The sequence below is a fragment of the Alexandromys fortis genome, unplaced genomic scaffold (genome assembly GCF_014885135.2).
Source record: "Alexandromys fortis isolate MF-2015 unplaced genomic scaffold, M_Fortis_MF-2015_v1.1 scaffold_395, whole genome shotgun sequence".
Lineage (NCBI taxonomy): Eukaryota > Metazoa > Chordata > Mammalia > Rodentia > Cricetidae > Alexandromys > Alexandromys fortis.
In genome coordinates, this window is record NW_026068296.1 from 169,341 (window position 1) to 183,805 (window position 14,465).

A 14,465-nucleotide genomic window follows, 5' to 3' on the forward strand; every position below is an offset into this window, starting at 1 on the left:
AGGTGGTGTTGAGGGTATGGACCCACAGTTCCCAGCAGGTGGTGCTGAGGGTGTGGACCCACAGCTCACAGCAGGTAGGTCTAGAATGTATGGAATCTTTAGGTGCACAGCAGTTGCGCCCTACTTCAAATCTGTCTTTGCTTCTTATCTACTTCCATGGGGTAGCCTCACCTCATGTTTCTGCTGCTATGCCTCCACTAATGAAAACAGACCAACATTTCCTGAAATGGCGAACCCCAATAAACCTTTTGTTTCTTAAGGTGACTTTGTGTTAGCTATAAGAAAAGTAACACACAGGCACAGTGATTCACCGTCCTCTTAGAGAGAGGCAGAGACGAGAAGGACACCATTGCTTTGGAGTATAAATGTATTTAGGAAGGAAAGTGAAGGATGTACAAGTCTTCTGTCTGTTTCCCAGTCTCTAGTCCTGAGGGATGTTCACTGCTCAGTCACACTCAAGCATAAGGGCTCTTTGCACATACAGTCAAACCACGTAGAGGTGGGAATACTCATGGAGAACACAGCAGTCATCGAACCAAAGTAGTCAGGGTATTACAATAATGCTTGAAAACTAAGAAAGAGAACATGTGAATTAAAAATGTCAAGAAAAATGGGTTTGGAGCGATGGCACAGTGGTTAGGAGCATTTGCTGCTCTTGCAGTGGGCACAGGCTGTTTCCAGAGCCACATAACAGTTCACAAGCATCTGTAGTTCCAGGGTTCAGGCCCCCTCTCCTGGCCTCTGCGAGTAATACACACATACACTTGGGGCACTTACATAAAGGCAGAACGCTCACACACTTAAGATAAAAATCAATCTTGTTTTATTTTTATTTTTTTTATTTTTTTTATTTATTTTTTTGGTTTTTCGAGACCTTTAAAAAGAAAGAATGGGGGCTGAAGAGATGGCTCAGAGGTCAAGAGCACTTGCTGCTCTTCCAGAGGTCCTGAGTTAATACCCAGCAACCACGTGGTGACTCACAACCATCTGTAATGAGATCTGGTGTCCTCTTCTGGCCTGCAGGGATACACACAGACAGAACATTGTATACATAATAAATAAATAATTAAAGAAAAAAAAAAAGACAGAGTTTCTCCTGCCTTCCTGGAGCTGGGCCCTCTCACCATTCCCCTGGGTGGGAAGTCAGATTCCTTCTTCCCGCCTCTCTCACACTCGCCTACCACTCTCTCAGGGTCTTCCGAGCCCTGAGCCAAGCAAGTCCTGGAGAAGCTCCCTGCCCCCAACCTCGGAGATTCCCACCCGTGTAACTCTGTTGGCCCCTATGGTTACTGGAGAGCTCACGTGACTGTATGAAACAGATGTTTCCTGCCCCCTGGGGCCTGCAGTGTCTGTGAGGAGGCCACTCAGAACTGTTGTCTGCCCAGCCATGGGCTGCTACCTGCTGCTGCTGCTGCTCCTGGGACTGTCAGGTAAGGTGCAGACGGACCACACACCTCCGTCCTCAGCCAGAAGTACCGCAAATGCTGTACCTGGACCCTGGATCCCCACATCTCTATGCCCGAGGGTGGGCTAGAACCCGTGCCTGCTTCTATCCGACCCTCACTCCCACCTCTCTTCCTTCCCCAGGTCAGGGCTCAGCCGAGAGCCATCCCGAGGTGCTGCAGGCACCCGTGGGGTCATCCATTCTGGTGCAGTGCCACTACCGGCTCCAGGATGTGAGGGCTCCCAAGGTGTGGTGCCGGTTCTCGCAGGAAGAGTGCCAGCCACTGGTGACCTCAGCTGTGGATCGAGGAGCCCCAGGAAGTGGGCGCATATTCCTCACTGACCTGGGTGGGGGGCTCCTGCAGGTGGAAATGGTGACCCTGCAGGAGGAGGACACAGGGGAGTATGGCTGTGTGGTGGAGGGAGCCGCAGGGCCCCAGACTCTGCATAGAATCTCCCTGCTGGTGCTTCCACCAGGTGAGTAGTCCGGATGGCCTGAGGTGGGGACTCTTGGGGACTTGGGGTGTGGGGCCCTTTTGGAAGGCATTGGGGTAGATGCCTTGTTGACAGCTCTGTGACTGAGTGGCAACACCGGAACTGTTTGGGAAGCTGGAGATAAGGAGTTAAGTGGGCAGCCCCCTTCCTCTCCCTCTTCCCCTCCTCCCCCTCCTCTCCCTCCTCTTCCTTCTCTCCCTCCTCCCCCTCCCCCTCCTCTCCCTCCCAGGACTTTCCATCACAGCATCTCTGTGGCCTCTGTGTGTTCCTCCAGCTCTCCCAAGCTTGGACTAGCTTTGTTTTTCTTGATGTGAATTTCAAGCACATAACAGAATTTAATTTTTGTGCCTTTCAGTGCAAGTGTGTGTGTACAGAAATGCGTGAGTGTATGTGTATACATGAGTGTGAGGGTATATGTGTGTGTACAGGAATGTGTGTAGACATGAGAGTGTGGGGATATGTGTGTGTGCAGGAATGTGTGAGTGTGTGTGTATACATGAGTTTGTGGGTATATGTGTGTATAGGAATGTGGGGGGGGTGTATACATGAGTTTGTGGGTATATGTGTGTATAGGAATGTGTGGGGGGGTGTATACATGAGTTTATGGGTATATGTGTGTACAGGAATGTGAGTGTGTGTGTATACATGAGTTTGTGGGTATATGTGTGTGCACAGGAACGTGAGTGTATGTGTATACATGAGTGTGTGGACATATGTGTGTGTGCAGAAGTGTTGGATATGTGTGTATAAAAGAGTGTGTGGTGGGTGTATGTGAGTATACAAGAGTGTGTGTGCATGAGTGTGTGGGTGTATGTGCACGTGCACAGCCCGCACAGCATCAAAGGATGATACGGGATGTCCTGTTCTATCACTTTCCACCTTATTACTTTGAGACCCTCAGCCTGAAGCTCACCGTCCTGGATAGACTGGCTGGCCAGAGAGGGGATTTGTCTGTCTCTGGTCCCCAGCACTGGGGTCCATAGCCAGCATTTTTACATGAATATTGAGGATTTGAACTCAGTACCTCATGCTTGCCCACTGAACTATTTCCTCAGCCACACCTTCCTTTGATGATTTAAAGTTGATCTTCACAGAGTACCTGAGTCTTCCCTGAGCGTTTAGTAAGGGCCATGGAAGCTGCTCCACGAGGGCTCTGCACTCCCTGATTGTTTCCTTCTGCCTCAGTTCCTGGCCCAGGGGAGGAGGAGGCAGAAGAGGAGAGCTATAGAACTGGAAGTCTGCCAAAGGACCCCGCCTTGGACCCCGCGGGGAGTGCTGGTCCTCACGAATTCAGAAGGCATGAGAAAAGGTGCCAAAAACAGTGGTGTGGGCCAGGGGAAGAGGATGCTAAACACTTAACTGGTTTGCAGTTGTAGACCAAACCAGATGAGGCTGGAAAGATGGCTCAGCAGTTAAGAGTCCTTGCTGTTCTTGCAGAGGGCAGAGTCCATTGCCAGCAGTCTCAACAGCCTGTGACTCTAGCTCCAGGGGATGTGCATATATGCGCTCTCTCTCTCTCTCTCTCTCTCTCTCTCTCTCTCTCTCTCTCTCTCTCTCTCTCTCTCTCACACACACACACACACACACACACACACACACACACACATTTTAAAAATCATCTCAAATCACATACACGACTAACTCATTCTACTGCTGGGGAACTTCTCACCTCTATCCATTTCAGCAACCGTCCATTTACTCTGGTGGCTCACAGTGAAAATGTGTCTCTCCTCTCCCTGATCCCGGCTACCCTCAAGCTCCCTTCCATTACCTCCCATTTATGGTTCCCAAAGAAAGTGGCAGTTTCTCCCACTACTCCAGTGTTCTTGGTTGGCAGCTTCCTTCAGGATTCAGGGCTAAACCAGCCTGTCCCTTTGTGTCTCTCAGTATCCATCTGATCTGGGGTGGCACAGTGCTTCTGCTGGGCCTGCTGGTGGTGGCTGTGGTGCTGTTTGCTGTGTTGACCAGAAAGAAAGGTATGAAGCTATCCTCCTCCTCCAGCAGCTCAGTTTGGAAGAGGAGAGTAGAAGACCGGGTGTGCTTCCCACATGAAAAATCTTTCTGTTCTTTAGACGAGTCCCCATTGCTGGAATTCCAGTGGCTGGGAGGGAGAGCAGGGAAGGGAACTGAGCTAGTGCAGGCGGAGGAGGGACAGTGAAGTGAGAAGGGGGACTGGAGGAGAAAGGATGAAGGAGAAAGTTCCAGCGGGAAGGCTTAGTGTAGTGGCAGCTGGAGAAGCCGAAAGTGGGCAGGGAAGCAAGGCAGGCTTGTGGGGTGCGAGGTGGAGGGGTTAGGGGTAGAGATAGGAGAGGGGAAAGTGAGTCCTCACTAACAAAGATTTTGGAGGCTTTGGGGGGCTTGGAGCCACACTGCAAGGGACTAGACTGTTGTTTTCTGCTGCCAGGACATAGGCTTGGTATCTGTGCCGGGTCCCAGAGCAGTGGTGTTTCAGGCATGGTAAGAGACCTCTGTGGGGTCCCCTCACCCATCACACTACTGAGCAGGTGGAGGAAAAACAGACTCACCATGGTCCAGACCCTTGTCTTTCTACATCTGGGGAGAACCTCGGGGCTTAGGGTATCTTCACTTCTGTTTTTTAATAAGACAAGGTTTCTTTATACTTGACTGGCCTTCAGCTTACTATGTTGACCAGGCTGGCCTCAGACTCACAGACATCCACTTGCCTCTGCCTCCTGAATGCAGGGCTTAAAATTGTGCACAGCTCCCAGATATGTTGTTGTTTTATCTTTCAGATAGGCTCTCACTAGGTATACTGCTGGCCAGCCTGGAACTCACTATGTAGACCAGGCTGAACTTGAACTCTTGAGTTCTGAGAGTAAATATTTGTGTGTGCACGCACACGTGTGTACTACCATCCCTGGCCAAAGGAATGGCCTCTCATCCCTTTGACATGCTGGATTGTTACAGCAGGTCCATTATGGTCTCCGACATCCCATCAAAGGGAACCCTGGCACAGTTCCTTTGTGTAACTTGCCTGTTTTTATTCCAGGAGCCCTCCTCAGCGGTCCCCCACAGCAGTGACTCTGGACTGGCTGACGGATTGCCCACAGACATCCCCTATGTGAGGCTAGACTCACCACCTTCCTTTGACACCACCTACACGAGCTCTCCCCTTGATCCTCCATCAAGGAAATCCCCAGACCCGCCCCTACAGCCCCCTCTACCTCCTAAGGTTCTGACATCATCCAAGCCTGTGACACATGCCACAGTTGTCTTCTTAGGAGGGGACAAAGATGACCGATCTTCCTGTGAGCCTGCTCAGGATCTACCCACCCAGTTAAATAATATACCTTAATATATACGCCAGGGATTAGCCCTGGGGCAGTCTCTGAAGCCATACAACATGCCTAAAGTATGTTAGCAAGTAGTGACTTAGGGGACCGAGTCCCTCGACTTAGTGGGCATAGAACGTGGTGTTCAGATATGGTTGAGGTGTTTGGGGAAGAACTCTGCCTATTACTTCTTGGAACTAAATAAACCCTGATGGTGTATGAACTCTTCGTGTGTGTGTGTGTGTGTGTGTGTGTGTGTGTGTGTGTGTGCACCCAGAGGTCAATGGCAGTCTCTTTACTTTTTGAAACAAGGTCTTTCCCTGACCCTGGCCTAATGAAATGGGCTAGTTGACCAGAAAACCCCAAGGACTTCCTTTCTCCACCTCTCCAGAACTTGGATTACCGGCATCTGCTGTGGCACCAGCTTTTTATCTGGATGTTGGAGAATTGAACTCAGGTCCTCAGGTTTACACAGCAAGCCCCTTATTTTTGGATCCATCATCTCCACTGGCCCTAATGTGAACTCCTAATGATTGAGTGGGCAAGACAAAGCCTGTTTCACTAGTCACCTGGTTTATAGACTAGGAAGACTCTGGTCCTGAGCTTGCATTTTCAGTAGGGAAGTGGCTTCTCCTCTGGCCAAACCTCTGCAGGACAATGTGAACAGAAGGTCTTACTCCAAATTACTTCCTGCCCCTAGCATGATGCCTGAGGATACAGATTCGTTGGCTTGAGTCTAGAAAGCTCTTCTGCTCTGTACCTTGTGAGCAAGTGGCCTATGGTTGGCGACAACATTTGCTGGGCTGTCGGGTGTTAGGGGTTGGGGACACGGTTACTGATAAGTTAAAGGAGGCTCGGGACAGGTGCAGCATGGGAGAAAAGAGTGTGAAGAAACAGGAGGAAGGACGGAGTGGAAACACCACATTCCCTCAGGAGGGACATAGCATTGTCAAGCACTCAGGATGAAAGGGCTTCGCAGACATCAGTCTCACCAAATCTAGATTTCCCAGCTAGGTAGCCTGCAGAGCAGCAGCTCTGTTTGGCCTGGGAAGAGCACAGAAAGTAGTCCCAGAGGGGAAGTGGGCGTGGCTATCGCAGAAGGAAGTGGGTGTGGCTACAGTCAAATGTAAATGAAAGGCGAGCCCAGGCTGAACATAGAAGGACGTCTAACCTCTGTGAGGAATTTCTTCTGAAACTGACTGGAAAGGATGTGTTCTTATTGGAACACGAGATTCAAGGGAGAGGGGATGAGACTTGGGGTTCCAGTACTGTGACAATGACATGGTGCAGATCAAAAGGGCCGTAAGTTTAATTTAGGCCGCACAAAAGAAGGTGATGCTGGCTTGGGGGAGCTCTAGCAGAATGTCCTGAGCTTCTCTTGACAAATGTCTCAAGCTGTCATCTCAGGAGAGATGGCTCAACGCTTAAGCATTCGCCATGCAAGCATGAGGACTAGCGTTTGGATCCCCAGAGCCCGTGAACATGCTGCATGGTGTGGTATCCCTTGTAATTCCAGGCTTAGAAGGTAGAGACAGGATCCTCTGAGCAAGCTGGCTATAAAAACCAGACACATGGTCGTCTTCCTTCCTTTGCATAGCCGTTTCTTTCTCTGAGACCTGTGACTCGGCCCTGCTGATAGCAAGATGTCTTCAGGAAATGCAAAACTTGGGACTCCTGCCCCCAACTTCAAAGCCGCAGCTGTTAAGCCAGATGGACAATTCAAAGGTATCAGCCTGAATAATTACAAAGGAAAATATGTCGTATTCTTCTTTTACCCTCTGGATTTTACTTCTGTGTACCCCACTGAGATCATTGCTTTCAGTGATAGAGAAGAAGAATTTAAGAAACTGAACTGCCAAGCGATTGGAGCTTCTGTGGATTCTCACTCTGTCGTCTGGCATGGGTTAATACACCTGAGAAACAAGGAGGATTGGGACCTATGAACATTCCTTTGGCTTCAGATCCCAAGCGCAGTAGTGCTCAGGATTATGGAGTCTTAAAAGGCTGATGAAGGTATCTCTTTCAGGGGCCTCTTTAGTATTGATGATAAAGGTATCCTTCGACAGATCACTGTAAATGATCTTCCTGTTGGCCGCTCCGTGGATGAGACTCTCAGACTAGTCCAGGCCTTCCAGTTCACTGACATAGTGAAGTGTGCCCAGCTAGCTGGAAACCTGGCAGTGAAAACCTCGAGCCTGATGTCCAAAAGAGCAAAGACTATTTCGCTAAGAAGTGAGCACTGGACCATTTTCTGCCAGGCTGCATTGGGCAGCCAGAAGAAAATCTCTTATACTCTTTGTGCTTAAAAACAAAACTTGGTGTCATCCAAGGCATGTCTTTCCTATAGTGCTGGGGGTTGGGGTTGGCCTTTCTTCCACTGTTGAGAATGGCCTGAGCTGTGTCGTGGGTAGACTATATGAAACACCTGTTGCAGAAATCAGCCTGTTCTTTTTGTAGAATCTATTAAACTTGAAAATGTGAGGGGGGGGAACAGACATGTTAGTGAGCTCTGGATTTGATGGAGAGAACTTTCAGTCAACACGGTGGGAAAATGATGGAAGGAGATTTCTGACATTAATCTCACGTCTCTACAGGCATGCACACACAGGCACACACATGTGAATGAGCACTCTGTCGGGATCACAGCCACTCTTGTAAGGAAGACATTTAATTGAGGAGGTTCGTTTACAGTTTCAGAAGCTCAGGCCAGTATCATCAGGACGGGGAGCACAGCAGCATGCAGGCAGATGTTGCTGGAGCAGAGAGTCCTACATCTTGACTCAGAGGTAACGGAGTTGACTGATACACTGGAAAGTATCCTGAACACAGGAGATCTCAAAGCCCACCCCCACAGAGATATGCTTCCTCCAACAAGGCCATGCCCAATCCAACAAAGCCACACCTCCCAACAGTACCACTCTCTGTGAGATTTTTGGGGCCAAATGCATTCAAACTAGCACAATCCCCGCCACCACCACACACATTAAAAGGGGAGAAGAAGGAATGTTGGCCAACACAGTACACTGCAGTATGCTTGCTGTTTCCTTTGTGCTGTGGGACTGACTGGGAGCCTTGTGCATGCCACTAGCCTGAGCAGGGACCAAGATTCAGAATTCTCAGTACAGTTTGTAACAGATGCAGAGCACATTGGGAAATTACAAGACAAACACCATAGTCAGGAACTGTCTGTGAAAATTCCAGCCTTGCTCACCTAGACAGTTCACCAACACCAACAAACACAGCTAATGAGTTGCAGAGTTCCAATCCGAACCCAGTGTATCTGGCTCCAGGGCCCTTGCTCTTGGCTGCTAGTCAGTACTTGAAAGTATAAGGCAGTGAAGGAGGAGGTTGGGGTGCAGTGAGTGGGAAGAAGTCAGGAAAGCAGGGATGGGAAGGAGACAAAGGAGTAGACAGAGAGGGATGAGGATGGCAAGGCATGGGGAAGTGGTTAGGAGATCGATATGAGTGGAGATGCAGACTAGACGTGTTATATGTGGATATGCAGTCTTCTGGGAATTGGGACCACAACAATTCCAGCTGGACCGTGCAGCCAGAGGCACTGGCCCCTCCCCCACTCCCTCGAGCCCACACACTACCCAATCCCCTTCTGTGGAGCAACATTCTCCACATTTCCTCCTTGCCTGTCTCCCCTCCAACCCTTCCCAATCCAGAAGTTCAAGGTCAACTTCCACCATACCCACCTTCCTCCTCCCCTTGCCCTCTTACCTCATCTCCCCACCCTTGGACCAACTCTGCTCACTGGGCTACCCCTCCCAATCCTCCCCAGTCTCCTCCCATACCAGATTCCATTATAGCTCCACCCTCCAATGCCCTCTCCAGGAAGTGACAGGACTCATGGCATTATGAAAGTTCATGCTCCCTTTTCTCTTCCAGATCTCTCTCAGATAGAAAATGGCTAGGTTCCTTTTCTACTAATCCTTCTGCTTAAAAGTTAAGAAAGGTTGAGAAGGGTCCCCAATCCCCTATACAGAAATTGGGGGAAATGGCCTTTAGAGTTTTTAATGCCCAAGAAAAAAAAAAGCTGAGTCTTCCTGACAGACGAGGCTACAAGCAGGAAGCTGGACAAGGGAAGCCAACCAGAAGGCTCTACCCTGATGGACCCCAGCCTAAGTTAACCTCACAGGCAAGCTGTTTCAAGTGTGGCCTAAATGGTCACGTGGCATGATATTGCACAATGCCTCCTCTGAGGCTGTGCCCTATCTGCCAGCAACCTGGACACTGGAAATCACAATGCCTCCATGTGGGCTTGTCCTCTATGCCACGCCACGGCGGTCCAGCCTACCAACATCAGCAAGTGAAACTGTGCCAGCCTTCGAACTTCTCAGCCATGCAGAGGATTGACACTGCTCAGACTTGGTATATCCCGTAACCCTATCTGAGCCTAGGGTAAAGCCACAGGTAGCAGGTAAGTCCATTACTTTATTTTTAATATTTATTTATTTATTATGCATACAATATTCTGTCTGTGTGTATGCCCACATGCCAGAAGAGGGCACAAGACCTCATTACAGATGGTTGTGAGCCACCATGTGGTTGCTGGGAATTGAACTCAGGACCTTTGGAAGAGTAGGCAATGCTCCTAACAACTGAGCCATCTCTCCAGCCCCCATTACTTTTATTTTGGACATGGGAGCTACCATTCTGCTCTAACAGCTCACTCAGGCCTTCCATTCCCCTCACCAATTCCAGCTATGGGAGTAGATGGGACCCGTATCTCCCCACTTAAAACTTTGCCACTGCCCTGCATTCTTTCTCTCATACTTTCTTAGTGATACCTGCTTGCCCAGCACCTCTACTGGGCTGAGATATCCTTAGCTGCTTCCCCAAAACTTTGTTCCACTTCTTGGATACCCTTTTTTACCCCACCCATCTCCAAGATTCTATTTTACTGGTCCACTCCTCCTGCCAGATGGTGCCCAGGCCAACCCACAAGGCTCTCCACATATGTCGGTCTCTACACCAGCTTTGTGAGAACCAACCGGGCAAAGATTGGCAGGTTTATTTCACTCATATGCCTACTCATAAAAAACTTCGTTATCTCTTAACACTTGTAAACACTTTTACAGGATGGATAGAAGCATTTCCAGCCACCTGGAAAACAGCAGATGTGGTGGCTCAGGTACTCCTGGACCACATCATTCCTCAGTCTATTTAAACTGCTTCCCCAGAAAGTTCCCTTGTGGTCTCTTTTTTCTCCCCCTGGTGGTCATGTTTGTGGCTTCCTGTTTCCCCCATCAGGGCCACCTGAGAATGCAGGAATCTAATTAAACCTGGATATTTTTAATTTGGCTTGTTGTGATTTGGCTTGATTGAGAATTTTGCATCGGCAGAGAGCATGCATTAAGAATATTTCTAACATTTATACATAAGTGTAATACCCTAAACAAGAGTAGAAATATACACATAACTTAGATCTTAAATTTGTATCAATAGACCAACATCCATAGCAATGTAAACTACTCATTTCTATAGCATATCCCCCTTTAAATGAAAACAAACATTTATAAACAATCATTTTGGGAATTTGGGTGTTGTTTTCTTCAAACTGCTTCCTGCTGTTTGTTGGGCAAAGTATTTTTAGGGTTTATGGAGACCTTTCAGGGGCTCTTGTTCCATCAAATGGCATTAGCCTGGAAGGAATCCACAGGTTCCCATCTAATGTGGAAACAAAAGCAAAACCTCTTTTCCAAAGTAACATGTTCCTAGATGTGGGCCCCTGGTCTCCCTTATTCCTGGGGTGCATTGGCGGGGACAGTTTATAATCAGTTAACTAAGCTTCCTGTGTGTTTCTGTGCCAACCCTGCCCCGCCTGGATGATTAGCTACAGGGAATCTTCTCCATTGTTAATATGGTAATTTCCCACCTACCTAGGCGGAGAGATCTTTGTGCTGCAGTTAGGTAGATAAGGGCTTCCCCAAGTCTGAATAAACGGCATTCGCTTGATCTCCTATCGAATGACCCTGGTCTCTGTGTCTTGTGTTCAATCTCCAGGTCCTTGCCCGGACTCGCATTCGGTACAGCTGTGCGCGAACTGTACCGAGGGTGTAACACCGAAACAGGGTGTTACACCTAGACTCAAATTTTGAAGTCAAGATACTTTTAAAATATATGTTGGTTTAGCTTAGCAGCCCTGAGAATCAAATGTCTCTCTGCAGTCAAGAAAGTCAAAGAAAACAAAATAATATGTATAATCCAGACTCTCTGCATGTTTTCCATCTTTATGTTGTTTATTTTTTACACTATTACTTTTTAATATCTATTTTGTTATTACTCCTGTTGTCTATGGCTGTACTCTTTCTTCTTTCTCTCTCTTAAGCCCATGTACATTTATCCAACACTGTGATTCATTCATTTAGAGGTCTTTTTGTGGTCTGAATCTGTCTTCACTGTGTATCAATAATGCTTTTTGACCAGGATCACTTTTTAAAATGCTAAGCAGGTGTGGCTAGGACTAATGTTGTGGCTTTTTCTGGTGGCTCCACCAGTCCAACACGGCAGAGGTATGTTCATGGCCTCCAAGCCATGCTCACAGCCCCAGCTCCATGGATGCATGGGTCTATATTACCATTAAGCAGCTTGTAGCATGCTGCTCACACCCTATAATAAGATCTCCCGAAAGAATCAGGGCCATTTGTGCCACCAGCACAAACTAGAAAGCTGACTCTTAAAGGAGTCATGAAGTTTTGTTGCTAATAATGAGTTAGAAATTCTTCTCTTAAAGGAATCATGCCTTTGCTTGCTTCTAGCAAACAGAATCCACCCAAGAAAATGCTGCTACCAAGAAGCCATGCTCAACACTGTTCTTTTGTGTCTAGAATTCTTTCCCAAGCTCTCTTAAGTTTTATATGGATGTAGTTGACTCATATTGGTGCCATTTTGTAAATGGAGATGGTTCTTTCATTTTCCAGCTGCTCAGGCCTGAATAATCACACAAAACTATATTAATTACAACACTGTTTGGCATACTAGTTCAGGCTTCTTATTAACTAACTCTTACCTATAAAATTAACCCATTTCTATTAAACTATGTATCACCATGATGCTGTGACCTACTGGTAAGGTTCCAGTATCTTTCTTCTTCAGCAGCTATGTGACATCTCTTTGACTCTGCCTATTCTCTTTATATATCTCTGTTCAGATTTTCCCACCTAGCTTTATTCTGCCCTGCCATAAGCTTATGCAGCTTCTTTATTAATAAAACATATTCACAGCATACAGAGGGAAATAACACATCAGCTAGGAAGAAAGATATCATCTGTATTATGGTAAATAATAGACTGAGGAAACTGATTATGAATTATTTTCAAAGGTTATTATACAAAATATTGACATAAGGTAGGGCTGTTTAATATCACTTAAGGAAGAAAACTTACACTGATACCTTTTAATAGGCTTGGAATTTTTTTACTCTCTACCCTGTTGTTGCAAAGGTATAGTAAAAAAAAGCAGTCTTTTTAAATCATGATAATAGACCATCCTTTATGTAATAGAGAAGGTAAGGGAATTTCATACTGTAAAGTGCCCATTGGCTGGATCACCTTATTAACAGTTGTTAGGTCTGTTACCATTATCCATTTTATAGATTTCTTTTTAATGACAAATATAGGAGGATTCCAAGGACAGGTCAATTCTTTAGTATGTTGATCATTTACCTGCTCCTGTGCCAGCTGTTTTAATGTCTGTGAGGTTTTTTTTTATGTCAAAAACCATTGTTTCACCCACATAGGTTTTTTTCAGCTAACCATTTTAAAGGTAAAGGTGTTGGTACCTTTGAAAGATTGACAGCTGTTGTTCCCAGTTCATGTATAACCTAGATGGTAGATGACTGTTCTTGATAATATCTTTAATATTTCTCTCAGAAGCATTCTTTATTTTATGTTTTTTTCTGAGATTGGAGGAATGATAATCTTTTTTCTTTTTTTCCTTTTTTATGTAATTATTTATTTATTAAAGATTTCTGTCTCTTCCCCGCCACCACCTCCCATGTGATAATCTGTTTTCCATTGCTGCAAAAAATCATGTGCCCATAAATTCATTGCTGTGTTAGCCAATATGGCTTTCATTTCCTATCTACCCTCTTACTCTATATACTCAACTCATCTTGCAGTTTGTTTTATTTGAGATAAAGTTCCAATCTCTAGAAGCAGAACATTTACCTCCTGAAGAGGTTAATCTGGATGACAAGATTTTGGTGAAATTATTGTTATATCTGTGTCTGTGTCTAGTGTCTAGTAAATCTTCATTTGCAACACCATTTCTTCATATTTTTAGCTTTGGTCTCTGGTCATTTATAGAAGTGTGTCAAACCTGGATGGAGGTGGGTGGTCCTTGGACTTCCCACAGGGCAGGGAACCCTTATTGCTCTTTGGGCTGACTAGGGGGGGGGGACTTGATTGGGGGAGGGGGAGGGAAAGGGGAGGCAGCGGTGGGGAAGAGACAGAAATCTTTAATAAATAAATAAATTAAAATAAATAAATAAAAGGGAAAAAAGAAGTGTGTCAAAATACTTGTTTTATGGTCTCTTCTGAAATTTTTATTTTATCTACTGACACTGTTTTGTCATCCCAAGCAGTATGGTTTTTCAAAATAAGCATTAAGTCTTTTAATTGCTCTGTGGAGGAGTTTCCCCAATGCTGACAGGGAATGATTGAACCAAATTTGGCAGGGGGCCTATAAGAGGCTCCCTAAGGTGTTTCTCAATGGCAAAGGGTTACTTTTTCTGACCCTTGTTGATTTGCATTCATTAGTCCAATGCCAACCTTTGCCATACCTTCTGCATACTCCAGAAAGCTGGGGTCTTCTGTTTAAATTATCTCTAGAAAAAAGTTTTTAGGAACACCTTGCCTACAATCCCTTTTCAGATGACTTGGTTTACCACAATTAAAACATCTAACATTTTGACTTTTCTTAACATTATTAGAAGTCATTTTTATCTTTTGCACAAGTTCTAATTGGTCTGAATAATAAAATACCAGAGCCAGATATTAGGACCAATGCTGAAAGATCATAGAGATAAAGGAGCAAGCCACAGCCAACTCCTACCTTGCCAACTTCTCAGCTGAAAAAGGGCTGAGCTACTGTATTTCTCTCTCTGTGGTGCGGGAGAATTATCTGTATTCTGTCAATTATATTTTAAATAAATGCTGATTGGCTAATAGCCAGGCAGGAAGTATAGGCAGGAAAACCAGACAGGAAGTAGAGGTGGGGCAATGA

The 14,465-nt window shown here is 46.3% G+C and overlaps 1 protein-coding gene and 1 pseudogene across 2 annotated transcripts in view; both read left to right on the top strand.

Moving 5' to 3' along the window:
* Window positions 1–5,432, top strand: part of Treml1 (triggering receptor expressed on myeloid cells like 1) — an 11,828-nt gene extending 6,396 nt beyond the window's left edge. The window contains exons 1-6 of one of the 2 annotated variants that reach the window (XM_050132532.1): window positions 1,298–1,430; window positions 1,588–1,920; window positions 3,124–3,247; window positions 3,826–3,914; window positions 4,343–4,395; window positions 4,949–5,432. In XM_050132532.1, the coding sequence (XP_049988489.1) occupies window positions 1,388–1,430; window positions 1,588–1,920; window positions 3,124–3,247; window positions 3,826–3,914; window positions 4,343–4,395; window positions 4,949–5,254 (948 nt within the window). In that variant the 5' untranslated portion in view covers window positions 1,298–1,387 and the 3' untranslated portion in view covers window positions 5,255–5,432. Of the gene's footprint in view, window positions 1–1,297; window positions 1,431–1,587; window positions 1,921–3,123; window positions 3,248–3,825; window positions 3,915–4,342; window positions 4,396–4,948 lie in introns of those variants that run through there. The other variant, XM_050132533.1, reaches the window with a different exon arrangement.
* A 1,404-nt stretch (window positions 5,433–6,836) lies between these two features.
* LOC126494958 (peroxiredoxin-1-like) lies at window positions 6,837–7,467 on the top strand (annotated as a pseudogene).
* Window positions 7,468–14,465: the final 6,998 nt, after the last annotated feature.